This window comes from Coturnix japonica, chromosome 13, assembly GCF_001577835.2.
Source record: "Coturnix japonica isolate 7356 chromosome 13, Coturnix japonica 2.1, whole genome shotgun sequence".
Lineage (NCBI taxonomy): Eukaryota > Metazoa > Chordata > Aves > Galliformes > Phasianidae > Coturnix > Coturnix japonica.
Genome location: NC_029528.1, coordinates 14,981,165 through 15,001,876, shown reverse-complemented (window position 1 = coordinate 15,001,876; position 20,712 = coordinate 14,981,165). Strand labels below are relative to the sequence as shown.

The 20,712-nt window shown below is 44.3% G+C and overlaps 1 protein-coding gene across 2 annotated transcripts in view; it reads left to right on the top strand.

Moving 5' to 3' along the window:
* Positions 1-1,032: 1,032 nt before the first annotated feature.
* Positions 1,033-20,712, top strand: part of LOC107320367 (protocadherin alpha-C2-like) — a 41,599-nt gene continuing 21,919 nt past the window's right edge. The window contains exons 1-4 of one of the 2 annotated variants that reach the window (XM_015876123.2): positions 1,033-9,097; positions 9,269-9,298; positions 16,695-16,753; positions 17,160-17,248. In XM_015876123.2, coding sequence (XP_015731609.1) covers positions 6,578-9,097; positions 9,269-9,298; positions 16,695-16,753; positions 17,160-17,248 — 2,698 coding nt within the window. In that variant the 5' untranslated portion in view covers positions 1,033-6,577. The remainder of the gene's footprint in view (positions 9,098-9,268; positions 9,299-16,694; positions 16,754-17,159; positions 17,249-20,712) is intronic. The other variant, XM_015876124.2, reaches the window with a different exon arrangement.

Here is a 20,712-nt window from a genome sequence, read left to right as displayed (position 1 = left end):
AAGACCATAGCATGTCTATCAGAACTGCAAGCCAAGACCTGCAGCTCACTCACAAGGCTGATGGGATGAAGGGTTATTGGTTACTTGGCCATGTTGCTGGGCAGAGTCTTTCCTCTTAGTGCTAAAGTTGGGTAGACTTCTGTTATGGAGGCTTTCCCCCATCGTTTTATCACAGGGTGATGTTACATCCTTCTCACTGTATGGAGAATTACCTTAAATGTGTGGCTCTTGTGTCATAGCAGGTATGCTGAATACTGCTTGTATACAGGTTGTGTTTGTTATAGGGAGCTCTAGAAGCCCCAAGCAACACTTTGGTTTTCTTTCAGTTGTTTATCCATTGTATAGCAAGGAAGTGACTGATATCTGGCTGGTTCTACCTGCTGCTGCTTGGAAGGAATATCAAAAACATGGGTCAGCTGTCCTGTGCAAGTGGTGATCTTGCTACTCAGTAGTTAGCAGAGTAGCTCTGCTAAGTGGGGGGGAGGTCTTATGGTAGGGCTTTTTTTGTGTGGGTGCACTGCTTTGTGAATCTGAATTCAGTAAGATTAGCCAGATACAAGGCTCAATAAATTAGATGTCAGAAGTAAAGCTTAGGATACACTTTTATCTCTTGAATTTATTGTTTCTAATTTGATATACTTCAGCAGAATAATGGAATTCATGGAGATGCTATTAGGAAATGCAGCAAATCTGGAAAAGTCATTAGGTGAGCAGTAGGCCAAGAACTGAAAGTGCAATTGAAGGAGATGGAATTGACATTTGAAAAAGCAAAATCTGATCTAGCACAAGATGTACAGTTTATAGTTAGGACACTGACAGTCAATACTTCCAACATGCTCAAAGACAAACTTAGGTCATCATTAAGACAGCGTGAAAACCAACCAACCCGATTGCTAGCTTATTTTCAGATCCAAATAAGGATTTCATGTTTTAGGTGATTAACTACTAAGAGATGCTTAAGAATATGCAAGGGGCAGAAATAAATTTAATAGATATAACTCACTCTATGTCTTTAAGCAGTGAACAAGAAGCATTTAGCTACTCATGTAGTCTTTTATAATGCAAACTTGAACTCTTTTGCTAATAAATGAAAAGCACTGACAGGCTCTGAAGAAAGTGCTGTCAGTCTTTTACAGCAGTAAATGTGGTGACTGTTTGTTCCTCATATTACTCCTTGCCTGTATTTTTGATTCTCACTCTATTTTTACACCTAGATCTCAATTTCCATTGGTTCAGTGCTGCTGATTGGTGCTTAGCTTCCCACTTTATCTGAAATGTGGAGACAAAAATGAAGGGAAAAGGAGACATCAGCATCCCTTGTTTTTTGGAACAATGACAATTTCTCATATACCCAGAAAGACAAGCAGGAAAGTCTTAGGAAGCTGAGGAAGAAAAAAGAAGGGAAATCAACATAAAGAGAGGAAAATATTTTTTGGAAAGAGACAAGATTAGTTGTCACCAGTAACATGGAAAAAAATATTCAAGAAGGAGAATAGACATAGAAGGGGAGGATGGGTTTAAATACCACTATTTAAATATTTATAAATGCTAATAATGATAATGATCTGGAAGAAATTTGTTTATGGGGTAGAAGATGTCTTACAACCAGATCACTGAGCTGGAATGTAGTGCTGATGGTTTGAGATGGAAAATCATAGTGTATATGGAAGACTGTCAAAGACAGGGGCAAAGACTGGAAAGAAACATAGTATAGGTAAAGAAAAGCACTCGGCAATTTACAGCAGTGGAAATTATTCTGTCCCCATCCTAGCTGTTAATGCCTTTTCATTTAGAATGGCACAGCATGTGACAGTTATTGTCAATAAGTTACTGGAAGGATTTATAGTTATCAGAAGAAATATTGCAGAGGACAAACAGGATGAGTCAGGGAGAGAACCATCCTTACATTTTAGACTACAGGTCAGAAATTATTAACTGTAGACCTTGAGAAGCAAAGAAATGCATTTTGCTTGAACACTTGTTATATGTATTTTGTCTGTGGTTTGCCTAAATTCAGGTTTACAACACAGATCCTTCTCTGTACCCAACTCACCACTTTTTCTTTACATGCAGTTTTCTGAAATAGCTTCAAGTACGTGACTGGAAAGAAATTGTGACCTAAATACAAGCAGGATTTTTTTTGGCTGGTTAGCAGCCTTGGTTCCCATAACAGCAATGTTTTAAATAGTCTGCCTTCAGATGTCTGTGATACTGAAAAAAGTAATCTCACCAGTTATTCAAACCAATGGGGAAAAATGGATTTATGGGAGGATATGAAAGAACAGAATAAATCCAGCTGATCTATTTGGCACTGTACCCGTTTCAAACAAAGGGGAGGCAAGCTCCATGTAAAACCATCACTTGTCAGCTAAGAATGCAAGTGCAGAATATGACTGGAATGAAGGAACAAAGATCTACGTGGCTTCCCACAGGTTCAGGAAGGAGCTGTGTCACAACATTGAGTCACTGGATGTCATGTTTCAGGGATTTGCTTTACTGAAAGTGAAATTATTTGCAAAGTAGCAAAATATCTTTTCAGGTGTTGAAATTCCTTGCAGTTCCTCAGTTAACACAGCGTATGGTTGTGTGTTCCTATATTCTGATATCTCTTTACTTTTGCTTTGTGAGTGACTCAGAAATAGCCAGAGGAAGGAAGGACTCTTCAGTGAAATAAAGAGAACAGATAGGTTGCAGCTCAAGCAAATTTAGGTGATTCTAGTTATGTTGCTGTATGGAGTTGTTTCTGGTACAGGTGTGATTTGAAATAGGTGAACTTTAAGGCCTTCATTCAATAAGTACAGAGCTGTATTTGTTTATATTTGTATCACTCACAGGAGAAATATCTGTGCAGAAATATGTCTGAGGCATTGTGTTATGCTGCTACTAATTCTGGCATACCCATATATATTAAGATTTCAAGGAGGGAATGTGCTGACTTTCTGCAGTGAAATCACTTACGATATAACTTGTAGCTACTATCATGTAACTTAATTTCTTTCTGAAGATCTTGGTAAAATCAGTGTAATCTTTTCTACCCCTGTATGTGTGCTCTCATCAGAGGACTGATACAATATAATGTAACCGAGCAAAACAGAGTGGTGCAGTTTTTGTGTCATTGAAGCCCAACAGCTGTGGGTATGCAGATACTGTATGTAGGTTGTATCCAGTCACTTCAGGGGTTCAGAATTACCTGCAAATGGATATTTGGCCTGGAATGTTCTATCAGCTGCTTTTTTTGCTGCAGGGACAGATTCTGATGCTCTTTCTTCTATGAACTGTTCAGAAGTCCAGGAGACATTTTTATTTAGTGATTTTTAAGGTATTTCAGAATTTGGAGTTCTATGAAATTTCAAGAAGTTTCTGGAAGCCAAAACTCCAGCTTTTGAAGCCCAAGTACAACCCAAATTGACATTTGGTTTCTGTGTTCCCTTTCTTTTTGTCTTTCTCTATGCAAATCAATATCACTATGGACTAAACCTGGAGGTGTTTTTTCTATGGGAGTTTTTTTTCCTGAATTAAAACCCAGATTCTGCAGGACTGACTCAGCATTCCTGCTGCAGCTGGTGGGAACAGCTAAAATTGTTGTGGCCATTGATGAATTTTATGTAGATTCAAAATAACTCAGAGTGCACTGGATTGGAATAGAAGAGGTTTTGGCGTATCATTTAAGAACTGTATGGGCAGCCTAAATGATGTAAAGCTAATATTTTCAGAAAGACTCTTACATTTGTACAGTGCTGGTGTGTATCAGCCAAGCTACTGTATTAATCTGTTATGATTATATTCATTCTGTAAGACTTCCAAAAGTTCCAGAGGCCAGACAGTCACAGGACTCAACTTTTTGAAATGAGGAGAAAAACCCTGTAGGAACTTGATGTTGTGATTTTGAGACACATATGAGGGGAATTTCTAGTTTTGTTGTGTGTGTGTTATCTCTGTTCAGTGTTACGTTCTGCAGTGCTTTATGAAATGTAAGGTGTGCACATTGCTAGCTGTTCACGGAGGGGTAGGATCTCTGGAGGTGCTTAAGGAAAGGGAAGGTACTGAAGGTCATGGTTCAGTGGGCACTGTTGGTTGTTGGCAGATGATTGGACTGGATGGTCTTAGAGGTCTTTTCCAACATTAATGATTCTATGGTTCTGTGTGATGAGTAAATCACTGGGGTCTCGGAGCAACGAGGAAGGGAAACTTGCCCACAGAAGTGGGTTTTGTCTCCCCACTGCCTCTTACCATGGGCATTATTGGTTTTTGAGAAAATCCTACCATTATACTCATTAAATCAGGGCTTAAGGTGTTGCCTTTTACCCTGTATTTTGGTGTGATGCATGTTTCTTAAAGGACTTTGGACCTGTGTGCTTGGGAGATGTGGGGCAGAGGTGCTCCTTAGCCTGACTGGATGAGCCAGTATTGGATGGTCTGGAAAACTGTAGATGCATCTGTTCTATTTCATGTGCTGACAGTGAGCTGTTTTGACTCACAGCCATGTAATCCACATGTTCTGCAGATTCAGAAATTACAAAATGGAAAAAACCAAACAAACCAACAAACAAAAAACAATGACACCAAAAAAGGAACTTTGGACTTTCATTCCCATCTGTCTGTCAGGGCATTTTGTTCTGAATCTTTGAACTTTGTGATCTTGAAGGTGGATAGTTAGCCAAAAAATTGAAGCTGTGTGTGTTTGGCTCCTGTTCAGGCCACTGGATAAAATGAGTAGATTTCCAGATATTGTGGGTACTGGGCTTTGTCATCTGCCCTTCTTGCTCTGCACAGACCTACATTTGTCCTACTTAAAAAGCTAGGTAGGGTGCTTCCACCATGATATCTGCAGACCCTGGAGTATTGGGCATGTTAGAATAAATTTGAAGGCAAATATTTGGACTAGAAAATTGGCCTTGAAAAGTAAATGAGCATGAGTGTTGAACATAAATAGGGTGATTCTACTCATGATATTGTGTCTTCTAATGTTCCTCTCTGATAATAGTGGCTGCAGTTAAAAGCTGATAGACTGGTAATCTCAACAGTGCTGAGTCACAGTTAGGGCAGTTGTTCTTCAGGGTTTGTTCATCGGGTATAAATTTAGTGAAATCCTTTGGGATTCACAGTGTTATCTTGTGCTCTGAAAAAACAATCTGCACTGGGGCAGGTGCCCAGACCCACAAAAGGGCAATGAGAAAGATTTTAGCTGAAAATTGAGGCCCACTGTTGCATTTGATAGACCAGCCCCATCCAGGAAAGACTCATTAGTCATTCTGAAAGACCTGGTCGGTTAAACAAGAGGAATCCTTGCTGAGTAATAGGTACAATATGCACCCCTGGAGGATTATGCCCAGTGGTTTGTCTCCATAAATACATCAGCATAGTGACTTGTGTGTTGTATGAATGGATACTTAAGTTTATTGCCTTAACGAAGTTTTGTGGCATCAGGGTAAAAACTTACTGCAGCTGCAGCACCTCCTCCCCCCCCCTCCCTACTCCTGAGCTGGTTGAATTTCATCACTCCACTTTTTGTCTGTCTTCCAACACGAGGGCAGAGGAAGATAGAACAGACTGGAAAACAGCTCGTACTGCCGTTCTTCATCTTTTCTCCAGTCACAGTTATTCACCTTGAGCAAGTCTTTTGCACTGACAGGAAGCTGAAGCCCACCTTAAATGCTCACAACTAGTGGATGTAACCTGCAGAATTCCTCCAGCCCAACAGCTGATGGGGCTGCAGCAGGGGCGAAAGGAGGGCGAGGGACCCCGCAGGGGCTGGGCAGAAGGACTGTGCTGCAGCGACTGTGAATCTCCGAGGGAGCAGAGGGGCAGGTCTTCGAGAAAGAGGTCGTCAAACCCACTGCAGCAGCACACAGGCGGCATCAGGCTTGGCTGGAGGCCCGTTTTTTTCGGCGCCCTGCGCTGATTTAACTCTCTCAGGCGGATGCATTTTAGCACTGCAGCAGCAGGTCCAGAAGTGCAGGCGGCTGGAGGCCCGCCCCGCGCCCCTGAAGATTCAGCAGCGAAACCGGGGCGGAGGCGAGGGGCGGCGCGGCTGGGCACGGCCGGACAGCTCCCCTCCCTCCCTCCTCGGCGGCGGAACCGGCAGCGCGGAGCCCGGAGCTCCGAGGGGCGGCAACACGTGGGTGAGGCCGGGGCCGGGGGGGGGAGCGGGGCTCGGCCCGGCCGTGGGGGAGCGGCGGAGCGGCCGCTGTCCGACACCGCGGTGCTGAAGCGGAACCGGCCCCTCCCGCCGCGGAGCCGCTGTTTCTGTCCGCGGTGCTGAACCGCCGCCAGCCGCGGCTTAACGTCCTCCCCCGCCTCCGCCCGCGCGGCAGCTGGAGCAGGAGAAAGCGGATCCGGCGAGTCCCGGTCCCTCCTCCTTCCTCCTCCTCCGCCTTCTCCTCCTCTTCTTCCTCCCCGGAGCAGCCGGAGGGGGAGAGGTCGGAGCCGCCGCCTCGGGCAGCCGCCGAGCATGGGCCGAGCAGCCGGCGGCGGCCGGAGGCTGCTGCTCGCCGCTCGCATGAGGCGGCCGGGCGGCGGGGTGTGAGGCCGGGCCAGGGCCGGGAGAGGCGGCTCCGACGGCTTCCCACCCCCGGCTATGGCGGCGGCGGCTCGGTGGAGCCGCGGCGGGGCGGTGACGCTGGGCCTGCCGCTGCTGCTGCTGCTGGGGCTGAGCATCGGGCGGACGGCGGGCGGGCCGCTCCGCTATTCGGTGCGGGAGGAGCTGCCGCACGGCGCCTTCGTGGGTAACGTGGCGAGCGACCTGGGCGTGGATCCGCGGCGACTGGCGGAGCGGGGAGCGCGGCTCACGTCGGGCAGCGGCCGGCAGTACCTGGAGCTGGAGCTGGGCCGCGGGGCACTGCTGGTGCGGGAGCGTATGGACCGAGAGGTGCTGTGTGAGCTGAGCCCCACCTGCTTCCTCAGCCTGGAGCTGGTCATCGAGCAGCCCATCGAGGTGCACAATGTGGAGGTGGAGGTACTGGACATCAATGACAATGCGCCCCGCTTTCCCCGCCAGGATTACCGGCTGGAGATCAGTGAATCTGCTCTTCCTGGGGCCCGCTTTCACATCGAGAGTGCCCAGGACCCCGATGTGGGCACCAACTCTGTGCAGAGCTACCAGCTGAGCCCCAGCCACCACTTTGCCCTGGACCTTAAAGGCTTCCAGAGTGGCAGCAAACTGCTGGAGCTTGTGCTGCAGCAGCCACTGGACCGGGAGCAGAGTGCCCTGCTGCAGCTAGTGCTCACTGCTGTGGATGGTGGGGATCCCCCCAGGTCCGGCACAGCTCAGATCTCTGTGCGAGTTGTGGATACCAACGACAACCCACCTGCCTTTGACCGCTCCACATACACCGTGAACCTGCTGGAGAACTCACCCCCTGGCACGCTAGTTGTCAAACTCAATGCTTCAGACCCCGATGAGGGCTCCAATGGGGATGTGATCTATTCTTTTAGCAGCTATACCCCACAGAAGGTGAGGCAGCTCTTTCGTGTGGATCCACATTCAGGAGAGGTACGGGTTAATGGCACCTTGGATTATGAAGAAGCATCCTCTTATGAGATCTATGTGCAAGCCACTGATCAGGGCCCTGTCTCTATGGCTGGGCACTGCAAAGTGCTGGTCAATATTGTGGATGCCAATGATAATGTTCCTGAGGTGGTCCTGACCTCTTTGTACAGCCCAGTGCCAGAGGATGCAAAGCCAGGAACTGTGGTGGCCTTGATGAGTGTCACAGACCAGGACTCAGGGCTGAACAAGCAGGTGAGCCTGCGTATTCCCCCTGGCCTTCCCTTTATGCTCAACTCGTTCAAGAATTCCTACACCTTGATCACCCAAGGCAATCTGGACCGTGAGAAAGCAGCAGCCTACAACATTACAGTTACAGCTACTGACTCTGGGAGCCCCCCTCTCTCCTCCCAGAAAGTGATCCATGTGGTCATCTCTGACATCAATGACAATCCTCCGCTCTTTGAGGAACCTGTGTACTCAGTTTACATCCCCGAGAACAACCCCCTTGGAGTTTTGCTTTGCACTATCAAAGCCACTGACCCAGATGTTGCCGAAAATGCCTATGTATCCTATTCTCTGCTGGATGGGGAGATTGAAGGGCTACCTGCCGCCTCCTTTGTCACCATTAAATCCGACAGCGGTGACATGTATGCTGTCAAATCCTTTGACTATGAGACACTAAGGGAGTTCCATGTCGTTGTCCAGGCTCAGGATGCTGGGATCCCATCACTGAGCAGCACTGTCACTGTCTACATCTATGTGGTAGACGTGAATGACCATGCTCCAGAGATTCTGTATCCTACCTCAACCAACAACTCAGCAGCCCTGGAGATGATCCCACGCTCAGCTCATGCTGGATATTTGGTAACCAAAATTATAGCCATTGATGGGGACTCAGGACAAAATGCCTGGCTGTTCTACTACATGGTGCAAACCTCAGATCCAGGTTTGTTCAGGATAGAGCTCCATACTGGGGAGATTAGGACTACTCGGAAACTGAGGGAGGAGAGCACACCTACTTTCAACCTGACGGTGGAGGTGAGAGACAATGGAGAGCCACCGATGTCCTCATCAGTAGCCATCACTGTTGCCGTGGTGGACAGAGTTTCCAAAATCATCCCTGATACAAGAAGGCATGTTAGAAGTCCGAGCAATTATTCAGAAATCACTCTTTATCTCATTATTGCTTTGTGCTCCATCTCCTTCGTTTTCCTTTTCACAATCATTGGGCTTACTGTTATCAAGTGCTACAGATACAGTCTGTACGGGGACTCCTGCTGTACAGGTTTCTGTAGGGTCAGAGAACGGTGCCCTGCTGAGCTGTACAAGCAGGCCAACAACAACATCGATGCGAGGTTGCCTCACGGTTTAAAAGTGCAGCCCCATTTCATTGAAGTGCGGGGCAATGGGTCTCTCACTAAGACCTACTGCTATAAGGCTTGCTTAACTGCAGGATCGGGAAGTGACACTTTTATGTTTTACAATACTTGTGGGCCAACAGGAACGGTTCCTTCTGCAGTGGTGACTGAGAGGCATCTGACAGGACAGAGTGGGCAGAGTGCACAAAACCTGATCTTACTTAAAAATGACTCCATTACTCCTAACGAGGTGAGGCTACATTGATAAATGGTCAGCACAGTGCTCTGAGCAAATTTGTACTTAAGAAGAGGTTCAAAATGGAAAACTCTGATTAAGTGTATTTCCTTTGGGGCTCACTGACACATATTGAGAAACGTGGTTCTAAAATATTCTAATGTGTGCAATGCATTTTGTTTTTAGGTAAATGCTGGGAGTTTCAGGGTCCATTTGGTAAGTTCGGTATCTGTGTGTGTGAGATTCACTTCAGTTTTGCAGCATTTGCTATGTAGAGTATTGCATCCTTCCCTTTTCTCTTGCACATCTAAAATTGCCTGCTGTCATAGAGTGCTAAGAAATGACAGACATGGTCTTGAATCTTTAATGCTGAAACTAATATTGCAAGGAAAATCAGCTTGGAAATCAATAGGTAACTTTGTGGCAATTATAGATGTTTGCTACTGTCAAACTACTATCACTGATCTGATACCTTAGCAAAGTTGTTGGATTTAGATAGCTACGAAAATACGCTTTGCTTACTGATTTGGGCATATTTGAGTGGTCTGAATGCTGCAAACCCTCCTTTGGTAGCATCTGTTCTACCCAGTGCTGCATCACTGACAATCCAGTGACATCTTTATAGAGAATTACAGCAAGTTACCACTGTGGTGTTGCAATGTGGCAACTTCTGACCTACTGGGCTGATACTGAAAATTGTTTAACATCTGTGGTTTAGCCAGCAAGATATTAACCTTTTCAGTATCATCCCACAGTGTAGCATTAATGGCTGCTTCATGTTAGCATGAAGCCAGCCTGCAGTTAGCACGTAGTCTGCATGCTCTGCAGTTTATTTTGTTCAGAGATACTGGATACACTGGATACATGAATTCTGGTTCACAATGGGAAAGATTTGCTATTACTGCGTGTATTTTGTACCCCAGGACTGTGTCAGTCGTAGGATCAGTTTGTGCATTAATGTGTGGTACACGTCTGGATATGGGGAAATTAAGGGGGGGGGGGGGAGTTGTGGGGGGGATTGAAAGCATCCTGACTTGTATACCCTCGCTGGAGAAATGTAACTCATTTAGTTCTTTATACTTATCCACATATGGAGACATTGGCATCTTTTGCAACTGGTGCTGCAAGAGTGAAGATGCACAAATCTTAAGGACTATATAAAATTGCTTTTAGAGTGCAACGATTAGCTATTGAAAACAAAGCAGTTTATAACGTATGCAGTGTTTTCCTGTAATTCACAGCAATGTGGTGTGGGGGGTGTATTTTTTCCTTCATTTTCTCTGCAGTTTTGGTACCTTAAAATCTTTCTGAGCATAATCCTATAATCTGTTTGGTATCGGAGGGGAACATGAGAGTGAAATATTTCTCAAGGAGTGAAATACACACTTTCTGCCTGGTTTTCTTGGGAAAAAAAAGGAGAGTAATAATTGAAAATGATTTTGCTTTGGATGCAAGAGCAGCAGGAAATGAATTTAATAGACAGATTCTTGTCCCATTTTAGGGAATCTCTCCACTGAATGCAGTGAATTAGCAGATTTTGAAAAGCAGGGCAGATCAGGCAGGGGCTGGACTTGGAGTACAGAAATATGGGCATACATAGAACGAAAGAGCAAAGGGCTGCTGGTGTGCACGTGTGACCCAGAAGAAGGGTCAATTAGTTCAGTAGTTCTGTGTGATGTAAATGGAGGTAAAGTTTGACCAAAGCTATTTGTTCTAAGTTCTTTTCCTTGGTCTTTGCTTCTTTAACTGCCCTGTGGTAATACATACCATGAAGATGTGTCAGTGCCATGTATGATGTATAGGTGAATGTGTTGGCATTCACTGATTACTAATTCCTACCTAATTACATGTTCTAAAACAATTGGTGTTTTCCTTGTTTTGATTTCAGCATATACATTGAGGATAGCTTCCATTTCTTAGTAACACCAAATCCTGCTTTTGATAAGCACTGACTTTTGTATGACTGGCTCATCGGAGGACTGTGCTCTTCTGTTAAGATGAACTTTGAATTCAACTGTGAAGGCCCACCCTTCCACTTCTGAAGCACAGCAATGAGTATCATTGCCCTTGTGACAGTTTATACAATCTCTGATGTGTTTGTCACTTTAGAAAATATCAACAGGTCTTTTTTTTCTCTCTCCTTCTGCTCTTCCTTCTCCTCCCCTCTCCTTATAGTTTTTGGAAGTGGATATTCTGGTAACTGCTGAATGATGGGGATGGGACCAACTGAATGGGCTTTGCATGCATGTGTGTCATGAACAACAACCATTGTTCATAGCGAGATGAAAAATGTTTCAGATGTGTTCAGAATTAACCTCAGTAACTTAAGCCTCAGTAATGCCTGATGCAATAAGATCTCAGTCCTTTGTGTACTTGCTAGTAAGTTCAAATATATTAGCAATTGCTCTTTGCTAAGTTGTGACTGAATCCACTGAGTCATTACATGGATGCAGTGGAGGGGAAAATGCAGCGTATTAAGGAGAAGTGTTGAGTTTTTTCTATCTTTTGGTGCAATGGTGTCTGTGTGACTGTTCTGACTTCTATTGCCTGTGTCATTATAGTGTAATGGGAGCTCATTTCTGCAAGGCAGCTTCTGCTTCTGTATCCCCCCTGCTTGTCTTTGTGGTCTTTCATAGCTATAGAAGATTATCTCAGACTAGGTGGGTTTAGCATCAGGAGAAACATACATAGCAGCACCAAAAACCTTACAAACAGGTATTGCTGGAAGAGCCTAGTGATAAGACTCAGAGTCTGGGGTTAATGAGCATTGCTTTCTCATCAGCCAGATCACTACTACAGGGTGAACAGGCAGTGTGAGCACAAAGATTAAGGTGGCAAGGTATTGCAGCTTCACTGCTGGCAGTGTGTGAGGTTATGAGCAGCCTGGATTCCTGCCTTTTGGGAAGGGGTGCATGAAGGGGAGGTTTTGCTTCTGTGCATTGCTGCAGTGATGATCTGTCATTTTCAGGGAAGGTTTTGATGTTTCAGACTGGAGTCCCTTTCTTTAAATGCCCGTGGAGATGCTGAGTGATGTCTGAGCAGTGTCTGGTCCTTGGTTTTTCTTTTCGTCTCTTCTGTCTTCTTGTTATCTTGTGTGCAGTTAAAGTCATCCATCGTCTTGTGTCTCATGACAACCTTTCCCTTTCAATGCAGAGATGAACAATCAGACCGACATATGTTTTGGCTGAAGTTTTCATTCCCAGAGGCACGTTCCTAAAGATGAATGGGCAGCTTGGATCTTTGACAGAACTAGACAGCAGCACTTCTGATTGCAGATTCCCATTTACCTTTGTGTGTGTGTGTATGTGTGTGTGTGGCATATGATGGTAACAAAGCACAATGATGATTATGGCGTCCTTAGATAACTTTGCACTGCGCACACTTTCCAGAAAGCAAAAGAGCTGCAAATCAGTGGCAATAAGACCCAGTGGTTCACTGGTCTTTTGCATTTGTTTGAGCACACTGCTCTACTTCTGGCTTCCCCTCTGTGTTTTGTACTTCAAGGAAAGGCTGCCAAGCTCAGGCTCAAAATGCAAGCAACACTTGAACACATCTTGATACTGCTTTTAAGTGCCAGCATGTCTCCAAGTGTCTAAATCTAATAAAGCCACAGCATTGTCTGGAGCTATCTTACCAAGAGATTTCTCACAGAAGCTTTAAAGGTATTAATGGTGGAATATCTTACAGTCTCAGTTCAAGAACTTAATCCTTTAAGAAATTCTCCAGCCCCACTGACTTTGTAAAGGTTAACTATAAATGTTGGTTCTCTTGTTCAGGGGCTGAATATGGACCCATTCTGCTAAGCAGGGACAGTGTTCTGTGCTTCAGGGAAGTCAGACTCTTAATTTGATCAGTGCCAGCAGAAATTTGCATCCAATATTAAACAGAGGAGTTTTCCTTCTCCTGGAACTCATTAAATGCACTTTAGGGAAGCACGTTCCTGTTCCTTTCACCTTGGTTTTCTCGGAGTTAGAAATGCATGTGAGCACCGACAGAAAGCAAATCTTTGGAAATTGTAGTCTCTTCTAGGTTTTTTTCTGCATTCTTGTGTGACGAACGCATGTTCAGACTATAAATAGGCCGTTCTGTGCGTCAAATTAATCTGCAGCATTTACAGAAGGGAATCAGTAACAGAAGTCTCTGTTTTTCCACATCTGTCAGCATCGTCTCACAGGAAAATAAGTAGAGCTGCATGTGGTCGGAGGTTGTGAGAGGCCTTTTATTATTGCTGTGAAGCACATACATTTGATAAATATAGCTTATGTCATGCTGTTGCGTGTTTGTGTGCAAATGGGAATGGAGTGGGATGCTTTTAGCAGTCTCATCAGCTGGAAGCTGTTTGTAAATGTTTCGTTCACACTTCTCTACCTCAGGCAGGCCCTGTTCTGACACCTGCTGAAATCACTGGGAGGTTTGATTTTCACGAATATGTGATCAGAATATCAACATTTTTCCTTCTATCTCAGAGAATTTACTGGGGTAAATCATCAGCTGAAAAAAAAGGACCAAGCCAATCTTGTAGCAATGTATTCTCAGTTAACTTTCTTTTCTAAGTAGCAGTGAATTGCTTAAATTAACCCATGCTGTGCAACTTAAGAATGAGTGTGCGAAATTTTACTTGAGCTTTTTTTCTGTTGGGGTGACTTCATTTATAATCTAAATTCACTTTAACTATCGAACTTTCTGATAGGGTTGGTTGATGGATCACACTGATGCTCATGGTTACACAGAATGTAACCCTGGCACTTGGAAGAAGCAGGAGGAACAAACATTTGGCATGAGGTGCTTGTATGGTGTGATGGCAAGCACTGCTGTAGGCATCTGGATGGGTCTTTGCTCACCTTACAACTCTGATGTTGTGTGCTGTTACTGGGGAAGAGCAGGCAATGTGAGGAGTAGGAAAATGTGCTCAGTTGTGTGGTTTCCCTCAGCTCAACTGTTGTGTGGTAAAGGTAGGACCACCAGCCTCCAAAAACCCTGAGGGCAGGCTGAGATGATGTTACAGTTAGAAAAATAGACTTGTGTCTGACAGTGTCTTGTGACAAGTTGGGAGCTGGAGGTGTCAAAGCTATAGTACTGTTCCTCATCTGCATTGTGTGACTGCCAGGGGATTTACAAATGGGAAGCATTGGGACCACTTCAGATTGTGTTCCTCTTTGTGCTTCCTCTCTGTATTCATGCTTTCTGGACAGCTGTACCCTGTCCTGGTGGTGTTGACCTGTGACAGGGCTTTGCAGAGAAGCCTGCAGACAGCATTCATCTTTGAGCAGTGCAGCAATACAGTCTCCTGTCCTGTGGGACTGTGCTGAGGACACTGGTCCACCCTGAAATTGGCCATATTGTGCCATGATGCAATGACTGCTAACAGCACATTTCAAAGCAGGTTTCAGCTTGGGGTCTGATAAAGGTGAGCTGTTTCTAACCAGAGCCATGGGCCAGCTCAAGTGTGCAGACTGGGAGTGCCTGGTGGGTGTATAAGGGAAGTGTTTGAAAGTCAGGTGTGACATGCTGGTTTTTGGTTGGAATAATCTCTACCTTGTATGAAGGTATCTTCTGGATTTGTGATTAAAATAATGGGGATTTTTTACCTTGGTTATGTATTTATCTCTTTTTTGCTCAGCCAATGAGTTTTCTAACCTGCCCTTCCAAATCTCTTTTGTCATTCCACTGGGGGAGTGAGTAAGTGGCTGTGTGTGCATTTAAACCGCAGCATGAGCTGATTGCTTTTTCCACCTCCAGAGTGTATGTGCCTGAGACAATTCCTCCTTCAGACTCTGGGACTATCACTGCAGCCCTGCCTGAAGAGTAATAGCACATAGAGAATTGACAGGGATTGGCTGTAAGAAGCCACAGCATCTAGATAATAACATTTGAAAAGACCACAGTCTTCTATATGCTGATATTTCTCTTATTCTGACATTGTGAGTCTTAGCCCACGCAATGAGAATTTCTAACTGATGCATCTGAAACTTTGCACTACATCAGACCATACATTTTGTGGGGTTTTTGTTCCGTTCCCCAGAAACAAATCTGGGGAGGGATCTGATTAGTGGAACTTTTGTCTTTTTTTCATTGAGTATTCTTACATGGTTGACTTTACAGTTACCTTGACATCCCTGGGATTGGGGCCAAAATGGAATGAATCAGAAAATACTGGCAACATGCATAATGGGCTCATTGTCAAGCCACTTTCTGCTGAACTCAGCAGAACCTGAGCATGCCAGGCAACTGGGGTCTAAATGGGAAGGAAATTGCTAGTACAGAAGTTTAATGTGTGGTTGCAGATAGCAGCCTCCTCCCTTTTGTGTAATTCAGACCATAAAGGATACTGAGGATGCACATCATCCAAGAGCATCTCGCTCTTGAGTGAAGCTGTGTTCAGGAAGTAGAGTGATAGAATGATGGGGGAGGTTCTAATTGCACCATTTTTATTTGAATAAAGCCTATTGATCCAGGGAAAAGCATGCCCAAAACCTCAAGAGGAAAGGCAGAGCTGGCTGTAAATAATTGAGAGCATTCAACACTTTATTTTTTCTCTTCAAGTAATGGGGCCAAATTCATTTCTGATGTGACTCCAATAGCTTGAACAGAATTAAACCATTACTGTCATTTATTATTTGTGTGTTTGGCGCTGTATGAGACACACCAGGAATGAGTGCAGTCCATTATATTTCTGGACATAAGTTCTCTCTTTGGATTCAAGTGCCTGATGTTAATCACTGGCTGCAGTAGCAGGTACAGACTCTGATGCTTTGAGAATCCTGAGAAATAACCTTGTCATGTTCTTAGGGCTGTATAGATGTGCAGAATTTCAAGAGACCTCAGTTTGCTGTTGTCTACCATAACTGAAAATTGTTTTGATGGTCCTCTGACACTGCAAATGCATTTTTGGAGCAAGTTTTTGTTCAACAGAGCTATCTGTTCATTTAGCAAGCCACTCTGCAGCAAGTCAGCATGTGCTGTTGGCCATAGGGCACTGCTGGCTGCTTTCCCCTTCTTTCCCCTCTGCCCTCTAATGAATATGGAGAATATAGAATTTCTTGATATTGTGAAAGAACACGTCTGCCTTTGATAAAAGACTTGCTGCAGTCTGCAAATATGGTACCATCTAGTGCAGTCCTCTGCAGTACATTAAATGCCAACAGAAACTTCACAGCAGAGGAGCCCACGTGTCTCCTTCACGGGGGGCTCCATTTTATACATCCTCAGGCAGATGCTGTTTGGCTCAGTAGCTGATTTTCCTTGGCTCATCAAGTAAAGCAGCAGAACGTATATTATGAATTTATGATCCCTTTCTTCTTATGCCCAGAATGTTTATGAATATGTAAAATAACTGCCCACCAGTTTCCAGCATTATGTGTCTTTCCACAGAGATCCTCTCTAGCCAAAGGCCTTGGCATCCAAACAAGTTGTTTTGTTACAGAGATGATCTCTGTGTGTCCATTTGGAAGTTTAGATTCATAGAAAGACTGCAGAATTCTAAACATTCACAAAAAGCAAGGATTGCCATGCAGACTGTTTGACACCAACCCCAAAATGAGGCAGGTGTAGATGCCTTTTCTGCACATTTAGTGTACACTAACCATGTTTTTCTGGGCTTTTATTTCTACAGCCAAAACACCCCAATCCTGACTGGCGCTACTCCGCGTCCCTAAGGGCAGGAATGCAAAGGTAGGTTGTGTGCTGCCCCAGGCACAGGGCGTTCTGTCCTTGGTCTCTCTGACAAAGACCAACCTGTCCCCCTTCTCTGATGCCTCAGACTGATGGTATCTGTAAGCTGAGATGGAAAGAAGATTCTGCTGCCGTCACTTTCAATCTCTAAGTATGACAAATCTGGTCTGACTGCATCTTTCGCTATAACTGTACTATCATAGATCTCTGCTTTTGTCGTGTTCACCTTCTACCTTTTTCTCTGTTGACTGTCAGTGCATTAGATGCTCCAATTATTGAATTATTTAATTGCTGTTATACACAGTGCTTGCATGGTGGTCATTTGGGACATTTGGAAAGTAGCAAGGGGAATATTATGAAGCCAGATGATAACTGTATTATCTGACCATGCTCTGTGCTTGTTCAGTTCTGTGCATATGGAGGAGGCAGGAATCTTACGTGGAGGACCAGGAGGACCTGACCAGCAGTGGCCAACAGTCTCCAGTGCTACTCCAGGTAAGGGTGTGAAGTATCTGTGAATATACGTAAGGAAGAGCTTGAATGTAACCTTCATTTCCAGCCTGTTTTCACTGACTAGTGCATGGTGATAGAAACTAAGTTATAAATTTGTTGTCAAAATAAATGGCAAAAAATGCTTATTAGGATATAATTTCTTTTATTCAGCCATTGACTGATGACTTCAGAGCAGTCATTAAGAACTGGCAAAAAGTCCACAGTGAGTTAAGGAAAAAATAAACATTGCTATCATTTGCAGAGCAGGCAATAAAATATCCTTATTTTCTGTGCTACAGCATCAATGATATAGAGATGTGCTTGAGTAGAGCAGTCAGTCACTGGTGTGATCAGTGCTTTTAGTCATATTCAAAATAAGCTGTCAGCTTAGGGGGTCATAAGCCTTATATGACAGCTCTGCAAGCACTGTGAATATTCCAGATGTTCCAATGAGGAACAATGATTTCCATCACAGAACTAGATCAAGTGGCCAGATGTGGGTCTCCAGCAGAAAAGTTATTAGAGATGGTTTTTTTCATGTTATTACTTTTCAATGCAAAACTTTCCATTAGATAATATGTGAATTTTACCTGGATGAAGGACCAAGGAGCAACTCTGGGGTTTGCATTCACAGCTAAAACACACCCGTGGATTAATTGTGTCCAGCAAAATCTGTATGGCCAGTACAGAAGGCAATCTGCAAAAACAGATTTAGAAACAAGATGCAGTCGTCTCCTTGGCTGTAATTACCTGGTTATCCTGTGCTCTTCCCTTTGTTACAGGCTTTGCAGGAAGACACAGCTTGTGCATGTTATGCAGGGTGTGTAACTATTGATAGTGTATTTGAAAATGTCACCACGAGTGCACTGTAACCTTTCCAGAAGGTTTCCTCAGGCTCTCAGCTGCGCTGTTCATCCTTCACTGAGTACTTAGTATTACTGTTACCTTATTCCAAGCTCAGTATGGATGCAAAAATCCACTCAGATGTTTGTGTGCTGGTAATGCAGATTCCTAACTCAGAACAGAAATGCAGAATTAGGTTGATTCCCAGTTATCTGGGTATGTCTGTTGGCATTTGGGTCCCAGAAAGCTGTTCCACTAACTGGACTCCCCCTCTGCTGTTCTTCTGGGGTCATATCATTTTAGACTCATCTGGGGAATCTGATTGTCTCTCGGTCTCAGGAGCAGCACTAACCCTTGGCTCCTAGTGCCCTTTCCCTTCATCACCACGTAACTAGATGGTTGTGCAGTAAACACACATGGGTCACACACTGCTCTGTATGAGTTCGTGGCTGTGAAGAATGGAGCAAGCTGTAAGACATGCAAGGGGAAGAGCTGGCAGGTGGTTCTGTGGGGTTGGATCACTGCAGAAACGCCAGTCCAAGCACCAAGGCTGTTTGGCCTTAGGACTGGCATCATCCATCCTCATTTCTCTGTGTATTTTAGTTCTAAGCAATATGTCCAAACAAGTTGTAAGGAATGTCCCCAGCCCCAGGAAATATTTCTGCCATACAGAGAAGACCTGACTAATTCAAATGGTGGTTTGGGGCTACAGGTGACAGCAAGCAGCTGATAGGGAAACCTCAGGATTAATGAGGATTTATTCATAGTCCGAGTACATTATCAAGCATCACATTTCAGCAGATTAAGTTTGAGACTTGCAATATTTTTTCTTCAAGTCAACATACACCATTGATGCAGAGAAGCAGCTTGTTATGGTATATTGCAGTTGACTGAGCTGACAAATGCATTTGCTCCTGAAACATCATCTTCATATGGGTGGAATACTCTTGTGTCCAGATGAGCTGCTAGGTGAGCTGTTGGTTATCTCTGTTATCATCAACATGTTATGGTAGCTTGAATCCTTGACTTCTGGCTACTATAAACCATTTCCTAGCCTGTTCTGTGTGTATGTGCTCTATGCAGTGGTTTTAGTCAATTGATTAATCCCAATTAGTTTGTCACTAAACCATTCATTCAATTAAACAATCCACAATAGTAATGGATAAGATGCATTATGGAGACAGATTCAGAAAGGTAATCAATGAGAGCATTTGAAGGTGATGTCATAGGAATGCTTTAAGAAGAATGAACAAGACAAGTGCTAAATCACTAAAGCCTTAATTCCTAATGCATTGCTGTGCTCAAACATCACATGATCTTATCATCAAATCTATGTTATCCAAGCAAAACCTGGTCCTCATTTGCACTGACAGCATTTTTTACTGACTTTATGGAGTATTTCACCCTTACAGGGAACAGCAAATCTTGATTTGGTGTGTTGTAATTGCCTACATTTTCCTATGGACCAGCACAATGGGTTTGTGGTCAGGATCCTTCCAAATGAGGTAGAATGAGAAGGCTCCAGCTCTCCCCAGGCAGAAGACAGCGTTGGGTTTAGCTCCCTGCAGCATGTCATTTGTCCCCCATATGGCACACAGCAAGACTGGGAACTGCAGGCAGGTTTCAGGTTTCTGCTCTGAGTCCTTCAGTTGATTTGGCAGTTGGATCACTCTTCCTGCAGGCGGTCACTAATCTGAGTGAACTTCATTTTCTGGGTGTCTAACCCAGAATAACCGGAGCCTGGTTTCTGGAAATAGTGGAAGCTTATAATTGAAGAGGTGAATGGGAGCTTTGTTCTCAAGATATAATACTGCAGATACATAAGGAAGTCAGACCTGACTATAATCATAGCTCAAACTCGGTGGGCATTAGACAAATCTGTGTGTATTTCTCCGTGTTCCAGATTCTATTGTATAAAATAGAACTGGTAATGTGTGTTGCTTCGCAAGCAGCACTCTAAAGATGCATTCTCAGCACATACAGGGCTCAAGAGAATTAGGAGGTTTTGCAATGAAAAACAACTGTGAGGAATTTAAAATCCTCTGTTGAAAGAGGGCTTTGTATATGTGCAGTAAATAAGGTGCAGGGCCACACACTGCACATGCAGGGTGAAGTAAAAATGAGTTCTGAGAATAGAGTGAGCAAAATACAAAAAGGCTTCATGGGAGAAAGGAAAGGAGAAGGGAAAGGAGCACATCTGACATTTGTAGAATGGAGCTGAATGGAACTTGTAAGCAATCTGGATCTTACTGGAATCCCTGAAGTCCATGGCAAACTGCCCACTGACTTCAAGGAAACTCGGATTTTAGTGTCTGTCGTTAGGAGCATGTGCAAAGAGCTGAAATGTTGCAGGGGCAGATAGCATTGAGAATTGGACAAGGCAGACTCTTCAGTGAGTACTGAGAATAGGTGACTGGAAAGGAGATTGGTGCACTGAAGGTGGGTAATAGGTTCTGGTGAAGGGGGCAGAGAGCTACGCCTTGTGAACAGAGGTTCATTCTTCTTTTCATGGAATAATTACTTGATCTCTTTGCATCTCAACATCAATTTCAATTAAATTGTAACACTGCTTTTGAAATTCAGCAGGCAAAACACTCCGGTAAAAGCACAGAGGGGGCCATAAT